General features: G+C 57.4%; 1 protein-coding gene across 1 annotated transcript in view; it reads left to right on the forward strand.

Moving 5' to 3' along the window:
- SLIT1 (slit guidance ligand 1) overlaps positions 1-19,085 on the forward strand; it is a 61,833-nt gene that overhangs the window by 13,455 nt on the left and 29,293 nt on the right. Inside the window, 1 exon segment of the mRNA XM_059820921.1 lies at positions 394-465. Coding sequence (XP_059676904.1) covers positions 394-465 — 72 coding nt within the window.

Here is a 19,085-nt window from a genome sequence, read left to right on the forward strand (position 1 = left end):
CTGTGTGTTAGCAAGGGAGTTGTAAGTTCCAGCCCAGTACTCGGTAAAATAGCTCAGTAGTTTAAAAATTCCAAGCTGCTCGAGCAAATATGAGGAGCTGAGTGAGCAGCAGGTTAACAGCGCAGTTAAGCAGCAATCAGCAGTTAATAGCTTGGAGTCCTATCTGCATGTAATTACAATATTGTGAGTAAGTCTATTAATGCCCCATTGGTTGCCCCCACCTGGGAGTGCCGTGAGTGGGACAGGGGTGTCCTGGCCAGGTGGGATGCTCTGCTCTAATGGTCCCTCTGAGTGAGCCAAAGCGCCCCAGCTGTGCCCAGAGCTGTCAGCTGGATTGCAGGCAGGGTGATTGCTTTGCCCCCAAAACCCTGACCCTTTCCTCCTTTCCTGCAGACGGCTGAATCGCAACCAGCTGCACACCCTGCCCGAGCTCCTCTTCCAGAACAACCAGGCGCTGTCACGGCTGTAAGTACCCTCTGTGCCGGCGGGGCTCCCCTGCCCAGCCATGGCACAGGCTTGCTTGTGGGACTGCTTGGAGCTGCTATGGGGTTTGGAGGGGCACTGATGTCCTGTGAGGGTGCTGCTTCTGGGGAGTTGTGCTGGTGGTTACTGGCATCTTGTCCCAGTGAGCGCTTGGCAGGGGAATGCCCCCTGTTTCTGAGCAACCTGAGCATGCAGCGTGGCAGGGAATTGGCTTTGCCTTGCAGAAGACCTGAGATTGGTGCTTTTAAAGACTGCATTAAATTTCCTTGCAGTGCATGGGGCTGTGGAAGGAGGTGCTGGCAGTTTGGGCTCAGGCTGGTGTCACTGAGCTGGGCTGTGCCTGCACAGTGCCAGTTGCAGAGGTGCTGCGAGCCCCACAGCCTCCTCTCTGGGTGCGGATCGCAGGTTCTGGTGCGGGGTGCCCTTATGCCCTAGACTGGGTTGTCATGAAGGGAGGGTGAAAAACGATGTCCCCAAAGGGGTCGCATCTTGCCCAGAGAACTCTGCAGGGAACAGAGAGCCCTACAGCCCTGCTCAAGAGCTGCCTTTCTGCTGCTGTCTGGAAGCAGCCTGGGGAAGGAGGGGGAAGCCCTGCCTGGGGCAGATCCAGACCCTCATGCCTGCTGCCCCCTCCCCATACAGCCCTGCCTGCCCCTACCCCTGCCTGTCCCTCTGTACCCACAGAAACACCCCCAGGGACTGTGTCTTGTTGTTCAAGCCCCAGCTCTGCAGACCCCTCTGCTCCTCCTCGCTCTGTGCAGCAGCAGGCTGCCTGGGGAGGGCTGCTTGGGTTTTGATAAATATTCTCTTTTCCATATTGGCTTGCCTGGGGCTGCTTTGCTGGGGCAATAGTGCCAGTGCAGTCTGCAGTGCCAGCATTGTTCAAACTGCAGGAAATCCTCTTAACAAAGCATTTACTGGCTCTCAGCTATGTCAGGCACCATGTACATTGGGAAGGGGGCTGTGAGGAAGAGAGGGTGCATGCCAAACTGAGGCTGAGTGCTCTCCATCACTTGGAGAAGATGCTTATGCCCTGTGGCTGATTTGTCATGTGTAGGAGCGGGGCATTTGTGGCCGGGACAGAAGCTCTCTGCTTACTGCATCTTGTATCTCCATTTCTCAGCTGTGAAATGAGGATGCCAGGTCCCTGCTGGGGCAAGGGTAGGAGTGGATGAAATAACTGAATGGGCTGAAACATTGCCAGGACAGGCATGGCCATGTCTGGGGCCAGGCAGCCCTGCCTGCGCAAGCAGGCTGCGGCTGAGCCGTTTTGCTCAGTGGCGATGCCGATTTCTTCTGACAGTGCCAGGGAGTCAGTCCCGGAGTCCAGCCGGAGGCAGTGTAATGAAGGGTTAAAATGCCGTGTGGGTTGCCAGCGTGGGATGTGTGAAATGGTGGACCTGTGCCAAAGATGGGCCTAGGTAATGGCAGCTGATAGCACAGGCGTTCAATTAATTATCAAATGGCATTTGTTGAGCTCAGCTGTGCCATATCGTGGCGCCAGCAAGAGCCCATCCTCCTCCAGCCGCCCATTGCATAACAAAAACGCGGTCAAGAGAATTATTTTACAAACATTAAGGTTTCCCTTTTAATCTTCTCTGGATTTTAATACCAGGCTCTTTCAAAAAGCAAACCTCAACAATTCATCAGGGAGATGCAGAAGGGCAGCCGCCCCGGGTGGGCTGTGCGGTGTGCCCAGCCTCCGGGCTCATATGGAGCCAGGGCTGTGCCACGGTGTGCACGGGGCTGTATGCACCCTCGCACAGCGTGCACGGGGCTGTACATACTGCCATGGGTGAGGAGGGGTGTGCAAGACGCTCCTTGCAGCCATCCTGTGTGCAGGTGCATTTCAGCCCCTGCCTGTTGCTTTATTGTTGCTTCCCACAATGTGGTGGTTGTTTCAAACCTAGTCCCTCCTGCCCTGCCTTGAAGCTGTTTTCTGAGCATCTCTGCTATGACAACCACCGCCTGGACACCAGCACCCGGAGCTTTTCTTGTGCAATCTGCGGCTGTGTGAACAGGCTCAGATTGCAGCCCCTCAGCTATAGGCGGTGCTGTGTTTTGGGGAGCTTTGATACACGCTCGGAGCAGAGGGTCCCCATGATGCGCTCCGGGATTGGGGAGGGGGGATGCGCTGAGCTGCCTGCTGTCCCTCTCTGCAGCATGTTACCCTACACGCTGCCTGCGTTAGTGAGGGCAGGGATGCAGTGCTGGGATCTGCCCGGGGAGTACATCAGGAGTTGCTGCCCTGGAAGAGCCTCGGGTGCTGTGTTTGGGCAGCAAAGCCCTGTGCGCCAGAGGACCTGCTGCTCCCTCTCCTTGTGGCTGCCCCTTGCTGAGATGCCCAAGGACGGCTGTGGGGGGGACAGCAGAGCAGAGGGCACCTAGGGCAGAGCTTGTCTAGACAAGCCGTCACGCTGGCTTAGCAGGAGGTGGGACCTGGACCGGTGTTAGTCCGGCCAGTGCAGGAGGTCATAAGGACACTCTTAAATTGGCATAAACCTGGCTCAGGCTACAGGAATATGAGTCAGTGGGGAGCAGGTTTAAGCTAAATTGAAATCAGCTCGCCTTGAACTGAAATCAGAGCTTCTCAACCAGGCTTTGCGCTTATTTAACTGCTGAAATGGATCTGGGGTGGCCCTGTGGCTCAGTGCCCCCTCCCTGCCCTGGAGGCAGGCTGGGACCCGTGCTAGTCAGGATGGGATGGGATGGAAAGAGAGGGCTCTTGCCAGCACTGTGCTCTTGCAGATCCTGGTCTCCAGACCATTTCCAGTGAGCAGTGCCTGTGCAGCCTTCCCTATGCCCTGCCTGCTGTGGCCACCCACAATATGCTCCTTGAGCTCCCGGGGTACCTGCTAGGTCCTTATGTCCTTGCACCTTGATACTGGGAGATCTTGAATTAGCAGAAACTGGCTGAACGAGTCGGGCTGAGATCCGTTTGGCTGGGAAACGGGGCTGCCAGGTCTGGCAGGTGAGTGGCAGCTGAGGCAGAAAGCCAGAGGTGGATGCAGGAACTAGTGGGGGTTGCTTAATGGGTACCTGGGTGCTGGTCCAGCCTCTTCTAGCCTTAGTCTTGATGCATCATCAGTAACACAGTAGCAGGTTAAGGCAAGTCTGTTAAATGTGGGGTGCGTGATACCCATAGAGCAGTTTTCCACTGTACCTTGAGCCTCATGGAAATATCTCACAAGCACAGAGAGGAGGACCTTGGGCTTGGGTCAGGATGGAGAGCTGTTTCTCTGCCTCCTGGGTCTGAGTGTCAAAGCCTGATCCACGTCGGTGGTGCTTTGTGGTCTCCCAGCCCGGCTTGAGCTGCAATTAGTTACTCGGAGCTGGGCTATAAAGAGCATTTGTGCATTGGGATAATGGAACAGGTTTGAGTTAAACCTGATCCGTCGGGGCTTAAATAAACTGGGGAATGGCAGGAAAGGGCCAGTGGAAAGCAAACCTCAAATGAGGGCATGGGGGAGGTGAGGCGCCTGGAGAGGAATGTTTTCCCCTTCGGTATTTGGTACGGTTGGACTTGATGATCTTAAACATCTTTTCCAACCTAAATGATTCTATGATTTGGGAATATTGAGCTGATGCCTGCCCGGAGCCCGTCTTGGTCTGAGACAGTGGGGTGGGGGGGGCTGTGCCAGCGCCTCAGCAGTGGGGCCGGGAGGCAGGAGGAATCTCTGCATGGCCTCCCTTATTTATATCCACCGCAATGAGCGGATAACTCATTAAACAGTCCCAGTGGCTGGAAATGGTGCTGATCTGAGGTTTCACTGGAGACCGCCTGACCCCAGTGACCCCATCTCAAACTGGGTTTAATTAAACTGTCAGCACTGGACGGAAGAACAAAGTGTTGTGGGCCTGGGGGGGGGTTGGGGTCCCTCCCACAGCTCGCTGGGGAAGAGCAGGTCTCCTGCAAGGTGGGGAGCTGATAAAAAATGGATCTTTCCTTCAGTCAAGGAAAATTACCCATGCAAGAAGGTGACCTCTGCTATTGTACTGCCCGGCACTGGTCCCCGGCGCCCCACAGCCGTGCATATCTTGGCCTAGCACCGGTGCCAGCAGACCTTGCTTCAGCATCTCTCCTGAGCTGACAGGAGTTGTTTTCCCCTTGGATTCCCTTAGGAGGGGCACCAAAGCCCCTGAGTTTCTCTCCGCTCCCTTGGGAGGGATGGGGGAAGGATGGGAGAGGAGTTTTGTAGCCCTGTCTCCCTTCTCCCCCCACCTCCCCTTAAAACCTCCTCCTGAAGCTGTTTCTAAACCCCTTTGGGGGTCCTGGGTGGGGGATGCGAGGAGGAGAGAGGAGGCTGGGATGTCCGTAGCAGCAGGGTGAGAACAGAAACGCTGTGGGCGCATCGTCAGGGAGGCAAAGATGTGGGCTGTCGAAATGTGCTAAAGGCAGCCAGGATGGCTATAAATAAATGGTTTTCTCCAAGGGAAGCCGAGCTGGCGTGAGGGAAGAGAGGAGTGGTGGGTGCTCAGCCGTGGGGATCTCTGGGGAGATGCTCCCACAGGGGAGCAGTGATCCCGGCTGGATGTATCCCCCCTGGGAGCAGCTGCCCAGAGGTTTCCCTTGCCGAAAGCCGCAGCAGCCACTCTGCAGAATGGGAGCTGAGGGAGGATGAGCAGAGAGTAGGGGAATAAAGGTCTTGTCTCCTGAAGGAGGAAGATTTAGGACATGGGCCATGGCCCATCGGTTCCTGTCGGACCCATGCCAGCAAAAGTGATGGAGGAGAGGGTGCCATGTCCGAGATGGCAGCCAAGCCCAGGGGGAAGGACTGGCGGCATTGCTCTCCTGTCTGTAAGGGCAGGGGCTCCCTGGAAACAGTATTAACATCTCAATCGGGACCGGCGGCTTTCTGAGCCGGGGACATGTGAAATGCTGTAGGAGCTGGGGGGGATTGTCACGCTCCTATGAGACTCTCCCGCGGCCGGAGCCTGGGGAGGAGTAGCAATGCTCTACACTTACTTCTGTCTGGGAGCTGAGACAGAGACCAGGGGCTGATCCAGACCCCCTCCGGAGCAGGGGTATTTAAAGATTTGGGTGGTGAGGGAGTTTTGAGCTGAGTTGCAGAGAGCACCGCAGCTGGGTGTGCTGCCCGGGCAGGAGGGGTTACGTTCTGGCGAGCTCTGGGGCAGGTTCCTCGCACCACCCCTGCATCTGTCCAAACCCAGCCCTAATTGCCTTTAGAAAGCAGGCAGAGAAAAATGGAGTGGTGCTAAATAACTTGAGAAAATGCAAATGACATCTTTCAAGAAGGAGAGGACCACAACCACGCAGGAGGAAGCTGTGAGCTGAGTATTAGCAAAACAGGGTGACAAGTGAAAAAGGAGCTGTCGGAGAAAGGAATAACAAAACAGGCCCTGCTTGGATGGGGCTGGCTGCGCGTGGGAGGTGTTGCTTGCGAGACTGTACCAGTGACCATTTCTCTTGGCGCTGCACCGGGAAAACCCCCAGATAATAAAGGGAGAGATGGAGAAACGTCGGGACAAAAAATGCGTGCTCGGTGGCAGCTGGGTAGAGGAGCGGTCCCGTGCCCCTGCGGCGGGTGGCCGTGCCAGTGCCGGGCAGGAGGTGTGGGTGCAGGGGGGAAGCTCGCCGGGGGATGTGGCTGCCGTGGCTCTGCTCCCCTCCCAGCTGGGAGGACTCTCCTGCCTGAGCCCCGGTTTTGATCTGGTGGGGGATTTTCAGTGCCTGCCTGCGTGTTGGCTCCCTGGAAATCCTGCTGCGGTGGTGGGCTGGCTTTGGCTGAGCACCGCTCTCCTGTGCCAGACACCCACCCTGTCCTCCCACGGCTACTGCTGTTGGGGCTTTGGCTGAGGTTCGCTGCCTCCAGCAAGGTTTTGTGCTTGTTCTGCAGCCAGCGAGCTCCGCGTGTGCCTGGGAGCCTGCAGCCGCTGAGTGGGAAGGGGTCTGCGAGCATGGCGTTGTTTTCATCTTTCCATGGTGGAGCATGGTCACTTCGGCTCCCTGGGTGTGTGCCCTTTTGCTGCTTTGCTCTTTGCACAGATGTGTATGTGCTGGTGTCTCTGTGCACAGGTCCGTGGTCCAAGAGCAAGGTGCCAAGGTTGGGAGCAAAGAGCAGGTCCCCCTGCAGCAAACCTCCCCTTCCCCAGCATCCCGCGTTTCTGTCCCAGGTCCTGTTGGTAGAGCCCGCTCCGCCAGCATCCCCCTTTCCTCGGCAGCATGCCCCTTTCCTCGACAGGCGGGGGCCAAGTGTCCCCACTGTCACCATGCCCACATTTTGGCCCTTGTCCCCTCGACTCTGGGTGCTGTACCCCCTCACACTCCCCAACAAAGCCCCTTCTGTCGGGGACGGAGCGGGGCTGGGGGGGCCAGGCTGGGACGTGTCCCCCCGAATACCAATCAGGAGGGGGAGCGTGTTTACACTAGTAGCTGGGGGGGGGAAGGGAGGCCTTGCTGCAGCCCCCAGGAACAAAGAGTCAGTGTGGCTTGTGACAGCTCTAAGGAAACGCGGGGAAACAAATGTGCCACTAATAGGTGGGGAGGTTACCTAGGAAAAGATGCTGCCAGGCGGGCAGGCGGCCAGCCAGCCCCCTCCCTGGTGGGCTAGCAGACGGCAAGGGGCTGGGGCTGGCACCCCCGGCCCCGGGGGGGCTTGGGGGGCTGCAGTGGGACTGAGCCGTGGCGGGTTTGTGGTCTGTGCCTGGTGGGGCGTGCGCTGGTGCTGCTGCCGCGGTGGGGACAGCGTCCTTACAGGCGCAGTGAGGACATCTCTGGGGTTTTGTGCTGGGTGTCCCTGCTGGGGAAGCGGCACCGTTGTGCAGGGAGCTGCGTGCTGGCTGCTTGCTCTCCCACTTCTTCCTCCATCGTTAACCTGCTGCAGACCTCAGCTTTTTTTTGGGGCCCCAGAAAGACTCCCTGGGGGATCCTGAGTACAGCCAAGCCTCAAAGCCTCACGAATTAAACACTTGCTTAAGACCTTCTTATATTTAAGTGCTTCCATAACCTTTTTGGGACCTGACTTGCAGTCTCCAGAGGCACGGGAGTGCCGGGGTGATGGTCACTGCCATGCCCTGACCTGCCGCTGAGCAGTCTCCCCCTTCGCTTCCCACCAGCCTGGTCCCCCTCTTCCCCTCACAGCTCATCGCCTGCATTGTGCCAGGTTCACCCCTCGGCCACCTGTGGTCCCCTGAAAGAGTTAAAAGAGCACTTGGAGGAGCCAGTCCCTTTGTCCATGCATTTTAGGAGCGGAATAAAGGCATTTCTATCCTCCTGTTTTCACAGCTCAGATAGTAGAAGGGTTCAAAGTAATTTTAAAGAATCATGAGCAGAATTAGCCTTTGGTAATTTGAATTCCAGGATGTGGAAGAAAAAAGCCTTATGCAGTGATTTTAGGGTAAATTCTAACTTGGTGCCCCTGCACCTGTATCCCACAGATGTGTCAGTGTGCAAAGCCAGGTGATTAACCTGCGTTTGCTGGTTGATTCTCCCGCCGGTGGGTGCTGGACCCCCTTGTCTCTCCTGCTGGGATTGCCGTGAAAACAAGTCATTGGCAGTTTTCAGCACTGCTTCCGGCAGCTGCCTGCAAGGGTGCCTGTGCCCCGTCCGCATCAGTGCTGGACCACCACACAGCCTGCAGCAGTGTGGGCACCAGCTCCTTGCCCAAGCAGGCTGCCTGGGGCACCGGGATGCTTTACCCACTGCAGTAGGTGGGTTGTTTTCGCCATGCTGAAGTGCTGTAAAGACCAAACGTGTGTGTGGGGGGGGAAGATGCCCCTTCTCACACCTGGGGGATGGGATTTCCTGGTGTGGCAGGGCTTGTAGGCATTGCCATGGGGAAGCTGTCCGCCACTCGCAGGGATGGGCTGGGGGCATCCCAGTTTGGAGAGCCTGTTTCCCCGTGTGTGCCGACTGGCATCCGGGCACAAGCGCGGGGCAGCTGCCTGCGCAAAGAAACCCGGCCAGCAGTGTGTTGGGGGTGGGTTTGAGGAGGTGGGGATTCATTTCCCAGATTCTCATCTGTGTTAAATTAATTATCATCCCAGGCTTATCCTCACTTAACCAGCAAGATGCAGACGTCTGTGGTTGGGACCCCCGCTGCCCCGGCAGAGCTAAGCATCATATGGATTAGGGGGTCTTACCGGCTGCCTCCCCCGGCCCCTCTGTGGTTCTTGCAACCCCCCTTTGCCCCTGGAGGCTTTGGTCCCCATTTGTGTCTGTATTTCCCTTCAGGACGGGAAAAGCTGGATTAATTTTTACTGCTCCCAAGGGAGATGTTGGTAACCAAAGATGTCTTGTTTTCTGTAAACCGGGAGGCAGGAAACAGCAGGGATGGTTTAAAATGGTTTTCTTGCCCCCCCACATTCTCCCTGTCTGGCCCTTGCTGCCCGTCCATTGGGGAAGGCATTTGGAGCAGAGCTGCTTGGAGAGAAATAAAGTTGCTCAGGCTTTTTGCAGGCTCTGGAGCTGGAGGAGAGATGTTTCTCTGGGAGGTGCAGGTGGGAAGAGCTCCACCATCCTCTGAGTGTTTGGGAAATGATAATTTTGGGATCCCACAGAGGAGTGAAGAGCATTAACCCTGTTGCATGGACAGAATATTAAATGTGGAAAGCACAGGAAAAGCTCCCAAAAAGTGCCTCTCACCCTGGAGCTGGGAAGTCCTCCATCCTGAGACCCCCTCCCATGTCAGAACTGGGAAGGGGACCCAGGAGTCCTGGCCCTGCATCCCCCCGCCTTCCCATCCCCGGTATGGCAATCAAAGGGGCTTTTGTCCAGCTCCGAGCCCCACAGGTGGGTGGGCACTTCATCCCCCCCCCTTACCCTTGGGCTGGGATGCTTTTTCCCAGGGGCTGCCATGGCCTGTCGCTAGGTGACGCAGGCTTGCAGGTCGCCTCGGCAACGGGGGCCTGGGGATGCGGGTTGGGGGTTGACCCCATCACGGGGACCCTTTTGGGATGTTTGCCCAGGGGCTGACGAGCCCGCTTGCCGCGGGCCGGCACGTACCCAGCAAAACGCGCGGCCGCGCGTTTTGCTGGGTACGTGCCGGCCCGCGGCAAGCGTGGTGGAAATGCAAAATCGGTACGTGCCGTGCTGGTGCCCATATGGCACAGGGTGGAGGGTCAGGGTGCAGGTACCTGGCTTCAGGGTTGCATCCCAGGGATGCTCCGTTGCAGCTCCTCTCCATTGCACAGCCAGGCTATTACTGCCCAGCAATTACCGCTGGCACTGTTAATTACTAATCATAGGGATGAAGTCAGGGCAGTTTAGCAGGAGGGGATCTGTGCTTGTGGGGTAAACGGGAGCAAGCAAGCAAGGAGCAAGCAGCGGGGCTGGCTGCATTCCTGGGACTCGGTGGTGTTTCCAGCTCTTGCTGTCTGACCGGAGGCATTTCCACCTCCTAGCGCTGCCGTCCTGCTCCGGCTCGCTTGTTCTCTTCCCCACGGGCACAGCGTGTTGCTCATTCCTGCATCCTACGATTTCACAGCATCCCCACAGCCGGGTGTTAATGAGATTAGACCCAAGCTTTAAGATGTCTCTTTCTATCCTTTGCCATCCAATTACACAGCCCGCATGGTATCTGATTGCCTGTGAGAGGGGAGGACTGGGGCTGGTTGGGATGGGAGGATGCAGCTGGTCTTTCTGGGTATCAGCCCCGCCGTGCCGAGTGGTTTTCTTTCTTTTCTTTCTTTCCTTTTTTTTTTCTTTTTTTTTTTTTTTTTACTCCCCCCTTGGCTTTAAGCTGCTTCATTTGGCTTTTTCATCGCTTCTCAACGTGGCGGCTGGGCAGAATTTGTTTAAATTAACTGCTTGAATGGCAGCGTTTGTGTGTGTTGGTAGGGGGGAGCTCAGACAGCACCAGAATGGATGAGGGGGATTAAAGGTGCCTAATGGGTTCCAGATGGGCATCCTGGACTGGGAAACACCCCCGCAACCCCAACCCAAGCCAGGGGCCACTGGCAAGGCGCCTTGGGGCTGGGAGCCGGCATGCTATGGCGGGTGGCCGCCTGGCTCTCCCGTAGCAGGGCAGCTGCTCCGAGCCTGTGCCCCGAGGCTCCCAGGGTGCTGGCTGCCTCTGTGCCATGCCCGGGGCGAGCAGGCAGATGCACCACAGGAGGCACCTTCCCTGGCTGGCCCGGAAAGCGGGGTGCAGCAGGCTCTGCTCTCCTCCCTCCAAGTGCCGCAGGCGTTGGGGACAACGGCTGTGTGCGAGTCCGGCTTTTGGAGGTACCTCAGATCTGGCATTAGGTGATGGTGCAGATACAGCCCGCTGCAGCAGCACTGCTGGAGCGGCAATTTCTGCTCAGCAGTCTTGGTTGCAATGTGAGGAATGATAATATTTAGTCTTTGACGCCCTCCCCCTGAGCTCTAGAGTACCTCGGGGCGCTTGCTCAGTCTGACGTCCCCACCACTGCAGACATCAACGTATTTTTTCTTATTTACAGATGGAAAACTGAGTCCCAGAGACAGGAGCTAATTTGCCTGCATGGCCCTGCCAGTTGCCAGGGATTAGAAACATGGTGACAGCCCTACCCGGCTCTCCAAGGGCTGTGCTTCCCACTGATGGCCAGATTTCTCCTCCAGACCTGATACACAGTGCCAGGGCTGTGTGTTCGCAGCCTGTCCGGCGGCAGTGCCTAGCTTGGAAGCATGTCAGTCCCAAGTGAGATGAAGCGTGCAGGAGCGGAGGGCTGCTGGGGAGCGGTCTTGCTGGCGGGGACTGCAGGGTCATGGGCAGGGTCATTGCTTTTGAGTTTTATTAATTGCCGAGAGCAGGAGCAGGACATAAGCTGCGATCTGGCCAGCTGCTAGGAATATGACCTGTGCTGTAGGATGACTGATTGTTTTGTGGGGGATCTAAGCTTCTTAGGGGAGCGAGCTGCAGAAGAGCCCATCAGGGTTAATGGGAATGAGCACTGAGTGGTACCTTTTGCTACTGAAAGCTGGAAAAGTCCTGTTCCCAGTGGGAACGAGCCCACGCACATTGCAGTGGCTTTTTGTGAAGGCAGCGGTTTGCTCCGGCATGTCCAGATGCATTCAAGTAGATGGCTGAGCCGGGGGATGAGGCAAGGCAACGGGGAGGAGACCCACGGCAGCGGTCCTGATCCAGAAGGGCTGCAGCAGAAGGTGGGGCTGAGGAGAGTCCGTGCAGGGTGGCGGGGGGCACACGGGGCGGTTGGGAAGCACTGGCTGGCCTCCCTCACCCACTGACCCTCGGTCGACTCTCTGTCTGCCAGCCCTCCTGGCACATCCTTGGCCCCACGTCCCCCCCCCGCCTCTCGTTTCCTTCTGTAAATATTGAGAAAATAAATAGCACGGCCAAAAGGGGATGTCCCCGCATCCCTCTGCATACAACCACCTCCCTGGGGAGCCACGCACGTGGTGACCCCGCATTCCTGAGCCCAAGGATTAACCAGAGAGAAAGCAAATATTGACTTCTCCGGGGGCCACCCCAGCCCGGGCTGCCTCTTGCCTGAGGAAAGGGGTTCAGGGGGTGGGCAGGTCCCCATCCCTGGCAGGGGTGGTTGCACAAACTCAGCTCTTCGTCCGAGTACTGCGAGGTCCCGCCGTGGTCTGAGCCCGCTCCTCGGGGCAGGAGATGCCCTGGCATGGTGGGGACAGCTGAAGACGGGTGACGAGGGGGGCTGGGGGCACGGCTGGTGTGCTGCCAGGGCTGCCTGCCCCTCTGCCTATCGCTGCACCTGCACCCAGAGCACGCTTCTGTGCTGCGGGGAATTGAAGGCAAGCGGCTGGAAAGGACTTGCGTCCACCCTGCAGGAAGCTTGTGTGTGCAGTGCCGATGGCACGAGCCCACCCGGCGCTGCCAGCTGCCACTGCCTGCCCCTCTCGGCTGGGCTCCTCCTGTCCCCCTTTGGCTCGTGTACGTGGTTTTGCGGCCCAGGAGTTGATCCATGAAGCATGGGACCCGTGTTGATGCCAGAAGCCTTTGCAAAGCCCCCTGCTCCCTGGGCCAGGATCTGGCCTCAGCGGGGTCCAGCAAAGCGTATCCTCCTTCTCCCCCATCCTTCTTCACTCCCTTCATCCTGGTCTTGTCTCTTAGCAACTGCCCCTGGCCAGGACCTGGGCTGTGCAGGGAGGGATGGGACACTTTCCATGCATCAGTCACTTTGCCACTTCAAGAGTGACAGTGAGGTCGTTAACCCTCGCAGCACTGGTTGGGCTGAGGTGCCGTGAGCGATGATAGAGCATCCCTGCGATGCCTCCGCCCGGGTTGCAGCCGGCTGCTCTGCCTCCAGCTTGACACCGATCCCCGCTACAATAACGATACAGGCAGCAATCAGGGAGGAATTAAAGGATAATTAATGCCAATCCACATGGAAAATTGCTCTCGTCAAACAAACCTGATATCATTTTTTTTGATGAGCTGACAAATTGGGTTGATAAGTAGCGACTGTGCTGACATGATATACCGAGACTTCTGCAAGTCATTTTACTCTTGCCTGGAGGATATTGCGATGAAAACATTAATATTCTGCAAAAATCAGTGCAGCATTTCTGACAATGCGCTTAGCAGACTTCCTGGGGGAATTGCAGTGGTCTCCTTTCTGGCAGGGTGCAGCGGGGCTCTGATGATGATGAACTGATGTTCACCATCTCTGCAGAGCCACGGTGGTCTTGGGATCTTTGGTGGCAATACTGATTTTTGCCAACCTCCCCCCAAGTCTCCTGGCATCTTGTTGCCTCCTCCTTCTGCCCCGTGCCAGCCGAGGCTGTGTGGTGAGCTGGGTGGTGTAGGTGATGTAGCCGGAGAAAAAGCCACCTGCACCGTCACGGATCTAGGTTTGGAAGGAAACACGAACTGACAGGTGAAAGGAGCAGGGCTGGTGCTGCCGGCAGGATGCCGGTCTGGCGGGATACTCCGCCTGAAACACCTGCGCTGGAAAACATCCTCGTGCAAGGTCACGCAGCCCGGGAAAAAAAAATGTAGGTCACAGCTACAAGACGGGGAACAGCATCTGGGGACGCGGTTACACTGAAAAGGACTTGACAGCCGTCACGGCAGCCTGCTTTGGGATGCGGGCTTCCATTGCTGCAGCTTGGGGAGCGATGGATGAGCAGAATAGCTCTGGGTACCGGAGTCTGGGGGGCGGTGTTGCCATTTTGGGGGGCAGCAGGGAGGCCTCTGCTGAGCATCGTTTCTGCTTCGGGGCCCATGGTTTAGAGAGATGTTGGGAAATTAGAAAGTGCTCAGAGAGGAAGTGCGGGATAATTGGAGGTCTGGAAAACCTGCCTTCCAGTGAAAAGAATTAAAAAGCTCAGCCTATTTAGTGTATGCAAGAGGAGGTTAGGAGGGGATTTGATCCCCGTCTCTGCGTACCTGCATGGGGAGAAGCCTGATTGTAGGCACCTCATTAATTCTGTAAAAACAGAGAAAAGAAGAAGAGAAAAAGCATAAAATCATTCAATAGCTGGAGGCTGAAACAAGGCAAATTCAGACAAGAAATAAATTTGGCTTTTTCACCACGGAGAGCAGTTAACCATTGAACACTCGGGTGGGAAGAGGTGGGATTGGATGTCCTTTGAAGTTGTGAAGGAGACCATACTTCTTTCCCTGATGGTGAAAACAGAAAGGCACAGGATTGGAGCAGGAATCCCAGGGAGGGCTCTGCATCTGGGCCGGGTGCGCGAAGGTGTCCCAGTGATAAAGTGTCACCTTCTGGGTGATGGATGGCACCCCATCTGCTGTCCCTCTCTGGGTGCTGGGGACATCAATCCAGCACTTCCATCACAGGCTAGGACCTTAATTGCTTGCAAAGCCCCTGAGCATCCCTACTGTGAGGCTGGCTGAGCAAAGCTGGCTGTGGAGGCTATTCTCCATCCCGGACGATGTGAGGTGACATCTGAGCGAGTATGTCTGCTAGTGCTGATGGGGCTGCCGGCTGCTGGGGGTGCTCCCAGGCTGCCCTCGCTGCTCTCAGCCGGGCTGGGGGAGATCCACTGGCGCCAGTCTTCCCACGCTCTCCCTGGGGGATGCTTAGCCGTGGCCTTCCCGACCCCTGTGCTGCAATCCTGTCTGAGCATCTTAGGTGGAGTTACATTTTACTAGTGCGGTGAAAGAGAAGGACGGCTTTGCTTTAATTTTATAAGCTACAGAGTACCTTGCCTGGTTAGGTGCTGGCTGAGCTTTGCAAGGGCTCTGCCTCAGAGTTCAGAGGGCAAATAGCGGCGGTGGTTGAAGATGCCGTCTCTCCCCTATGCCGCTCCCTTGCCCTTAACAACTGCTCTTCCTCCAGTACCTCCATCTCTGCAGAGCCGGGCAGGATCTGCTCCTCTCCCATTCCCATCCCTTTGCAGAGAGACACCATCAGTGACTGTGACAGCGAGGCCAAAACAAAGTGCTCCTGGGTTGTCCAGCCACGGGGTTTTCCTGGCTGCTGCTCCCTCGAAATTGTGCCTGGGACAGTGAGAAGGAGAAAGCTGGCGGTAGCTGGGGATGCGGCTCTAGGAAAGTCCCACCCTGGCTGCATGTTTGGGGACAACGCGTGCAGAGCGGCAGGATGCTGTGGGGAGCTATCGGTGCCCCTGTGAGCGGGACAGTGTGTGCAAATGCCATGTGCCCTCGCAGCCTGCCGACCCCTGATCCCCTGGTTGTAGGGATGTCTTTACATGCTCTGGGAATCTTTGTGCTCCTGTCCTTGCAGCCTGCCACTGCCGAGCCTGGGTTTTGTGCTTTTGCTTCTTTTTTTTTTTTCCTTTTTTTTCCAGCCTCTTTCACAAAGACACCTATTCTCTCCCCGTGCCCCAGGGATTTACACAGAAAGCTCACCCTCAACACAGCAAAAGAAAGGCCCAGGCGGCCGGGAGAGGAAGCTCACACAAAATGCGGTGTGTGGCTCTTTGTGTCCCCTTTGTAATTCCTCTGCACAATGAACTGCCCTGGCCACCCACCAGCCCCGGGGTACCCCCAGGTGCCCCATCCGCCATGTGCCCCATGCAGCAGCAGCAGGCAGAGCTGGGGATGCTCCTCACCTGGTGGCCGAGAGTGCAGCATTTGTGCTTGGGAAATGGGAAATTTGGGCAGGATGGAGATCACCATGTTCCCGCAGCAGCAAAAAGCCCCCTTGCATCTCCTGCCAGCCCCGGGCAGAGCGCTGGGGGGGGTCCCTCCGCAGACCCCTTCCATCAGCCCTGCTCTGACAGCTTTTAACATGCTAATGACCCTCTCAAGGGCAGGAGCAGCTCTGTGTAAAACCCATGTTCAGCCCTCGGTCATGGACATTTGCTCGGAGACACAGTGTTAAATATTTATTCTCCCCGCCTCCCCCTCCCCGACTCTGCAGGCATTAACAATAGCGATCGCAACCGGCCCCTTCCCCCTTGCCAGGAACATGTGGCTCCCAGACCATGACAGCGAACGTTATCGTTTGTACCTGTAAATTATTGATAAGGTATAAGATAGTTCTTGCGGTGAAAAAATAATGAGGGGGAGAGGCTGTCTGCAGCCTGGAGGGGCGGGCGCTGCTGCAAGCCCTCTCCGGGGGCAAAATGGGCGGTAGGATCCCATTCCTGACCGGCCCGTCCGCCAGCTGACCGTGCCGGCCCTTAGCAGCGTGCGGCCGGCACCAGGCTGCCTTTGTGCACGGTGGCTCCTCTCTTGAGGTGGGTCTGGCTGGTGCCTGTCCCCTCCTGGCTGCCCGCTGCCTTCCCCGGGGGAGGTGGGCAGCTGCCCGACCTCCCCAGTCCCACGCTGCCTGCAGCCTCCCGTGCGCTGGGGGATGCTCGCTCAGGCAGCTGCCTGCAGGTCGCGGAGGTGAGTGGGGATGTCCCAGCTCCGCAGGTTGGCTGCCTACCCTGTGGTGCCTTAGCGGGGAAGGGGCAGGTATCGCCTGGCCCTGCAGACGCTGTGGCTCCAGTGAGCAGATGGGGTTTAGCCTGGGAGAGCCTCTCAGCTGGCAGGGCTGGGGAGGTCTGGAGGTCTCCAGGGGCTGGAGGAGGGAGAGCGGTCCTTGGTCCTTGGCTTTACGGCCACTGATATGCGCTGTCCCTGTGCCTTAATCTGTCCCTGGAAAAAGGGGGATGAGACTGTTGAGTCCCTGGAAAGCAGGTGGCAGCCCTGGAAGGGGGTCTGTTCCCCGGCTTAGGGCTGTCCTTTGGCTGGGAGCTGAACTCAGCGCATCCGTCCCCTGAGCTATGGAAGTGAAAGCCTGTCCTGGACAGCCCCTGGGTCTGCCAGCTCTGGCGGGTCTGGGCTTTGGCTGCACTTTGCGAGGCTCTGGGATGCCACGCGGGAGGGTGCAGATGGCTTGGGGGGGATCTTGTAGTCGTTGGCTTGGGCAGCCTGATTAAAATCGGGGTGCCTCTTTAAGCCAGTTCAAAGCCCGGCTTTGATGTACTTAGACCCTCAACCCCGCTGTGTTTTGCAGGGAGAGCATCAGCAGGAGAGTCAGGGCATTAGCGTGCAGAGCATGGCCCAATCTGAGGTTACACATCTGTGTCCCTGGGCTGGGTGACAGGGCACCAGGGTGCTGCACCCACCCCAAGGACAGTGAGGGGGGAGCACGGCCGGCATGAGGCACCCTCCTCCCTTGCACAGAGCTCTGGGCCACGCTGCGGCAGCACCACCCCTGCCCAGGAAGGGGCTGCCCAGACCTGCCGTGCACTGACATCAGGTGTTGCTTTCCCCAAAATGGGTCTGAATCCAGTGTTCCGGACTCCAGGGATGCAGGATGTGCTGTTATTTCTGAAGATGCAGGAGTGCCTGGGAAGCAGAGCAGCCCCTGCCCATCACCTGCTGCAGCCTGGGCCACAGCCAGGGGCCATCCGGGCAGCACTGCTCCCCGCCTCCTGCCCCATTCTTGGCTCCCGGTAGTGGCTACGGGGCTGGGAGGATTCCCATGAGCGATGCGCCTCCGTGGCTCCCTCGCTGGGTCTCCGCGGGGAAAGTAGAGGTGTGGGGTGCTTGTGAGCACCGTGGGGGGAGGTGGATGTCTCGTGCTGTTCCCCAGCATCTGCACTGCCACTGTCCCTTTCTGTCTGGCCTGAATGGTTTGGATACTGATTTTAATTACACATTCCAGTAGCAGAATTGCTCCCGGCCTCCAGTTTCTGTCTTCCCCCCTGCCTAACCTCCCTAGAGTGCTCCTTGGGTTGTGTGCCCAAGGAATCATTTCTGGGTGAGGAGCATTGCACTGGTTGTTCCACCAGCCCCAAAACGGCTGGTCTCCTGGAGGGGCTATGTCCCTGCCTCTGCTACTTCCCAGGGCGCTGCTTTTCCAGGTGCGCTGGTGCAAGGGTGGGTAAAAAATGACACTGCTGGGGCATAGGCTTGAAAATGAGAATTAAGGAGTGATTAAGAGAGCATGCATGTGTGCAGTGTGTCTGTATGCTGGTGGGTGTGTGGATGTGATGCGGTGGGCGATGGGTTGCAGTACGTGTGCCGCAGTGTGTATGGGCGCAATGGGAGATGTTCCCAGGCAGTGCAGCAGTGTCCAGTGAGCCCCTGGTCCGAGGGTGCTCCAGCATCAGGCAGCGTTACTCCTGAGTAAAAGCTGCAGCATGGGAGCTGTAGCAAGGAAGGGGCCAAGTACGCCTCCTCGCTCCCACTGTAGCAGAGCATCCCTGAGCAGGCAACTGATCCCAGCATTAAAGGCTGTGGGACCATGAGCCCTCGTCTCCCTGGTCACCCTCCTGCTCCCTGACTTGCAACCAGTCGTGCAGCAAATACAGGCCAGGCCACTCAGGTATCAACTTTGAAGTGTGAATTTCAAATGCTCCTTCTGTCCTCATCCCCTCGCTGGTGTCTGTCTGATGGGAGGCGCGGAGCACCAGGCACATGAAACAGCTCCGGTCAAAGCCTGGCACTGCGGCTCCCACTTGCAAACTGAGTTAAGTTTGCAGGCAATTACCCAGTGGCGTTCCCTGCCTTCGCTCCCAGCCTTTTCCCTTGCAAACCACCTGCTCTATCCTTTGCTTTTAGGGGAAGAGCCTGACACCAGAGCAGATACGAGCTGCACTGGGCTGGGCTCCTGCCTGCAGGTTATGGTGGGGGATGCTGCAGCCCTCCTGGTCCCCATGGCTCCATCTCAGTGCTGAATTGGGCTCGCAACGAGCCAGCATTGAGGATCGAGGCACAGAAGCTTTCTGTTCAGGGGGCAAAGCAAGGCAGCAGTGCTTTGGCCTCATTCAGAGCTGATGCATGAGGACGAGACCAAACCCAAGCCCTTTTCTCTCCAGCTGCTTTCTGGCTAGAGGTGCAATGGGGATGGCTCATCCCGCACTGGATCCCAGGGTGCTGTGGGATGCTCGTGTGCTCAGCTGGAGCTGTGTGTGTGCAGGGAGGATCCATCCTCTTCCCTGTGCGAGGCAGAGGCAAGACGGCGCGTGTGAACTTGACTTCACAAGACATCAAATGCGCTGCAGTCGGATGGAAATTGGCTCTCGGCGCTCCTTTCTTCTGGCACTGAGCAGCTCCCCGCTCCTGCTCCCCCCTCGGCGGGTGGATAGGCTGATAATATGAGGAAGCGCCTGTTCCCCTCCAAGCTGCGGTGCCTGGGATCTGATCTCCAGGCTCGCTGACAATTTGCATTAATGTTTACTTAACTAACCAGGAGCCCTCTTGCATCCCCACTGCCTTTGCTGGGGGGCTTGCATGGCTCGTGGGGGCGGTGGGACTGGCAGAGGT

The sequence above is a fragment of the Gavia stellata genome, chromosome 9 (assembly GCF_030936135.1).
Source record: "Gavia stellata isolate bGavSte3 chromosome 9, bGavSte3.hap2, whole genome shotgun sequence".
Taxonomy (NCBI): Eukaryota; Metazoa; Chordata; class Aves; order Gaviiformes; family Gaviidae; genus Gavia; species Gavia stellata.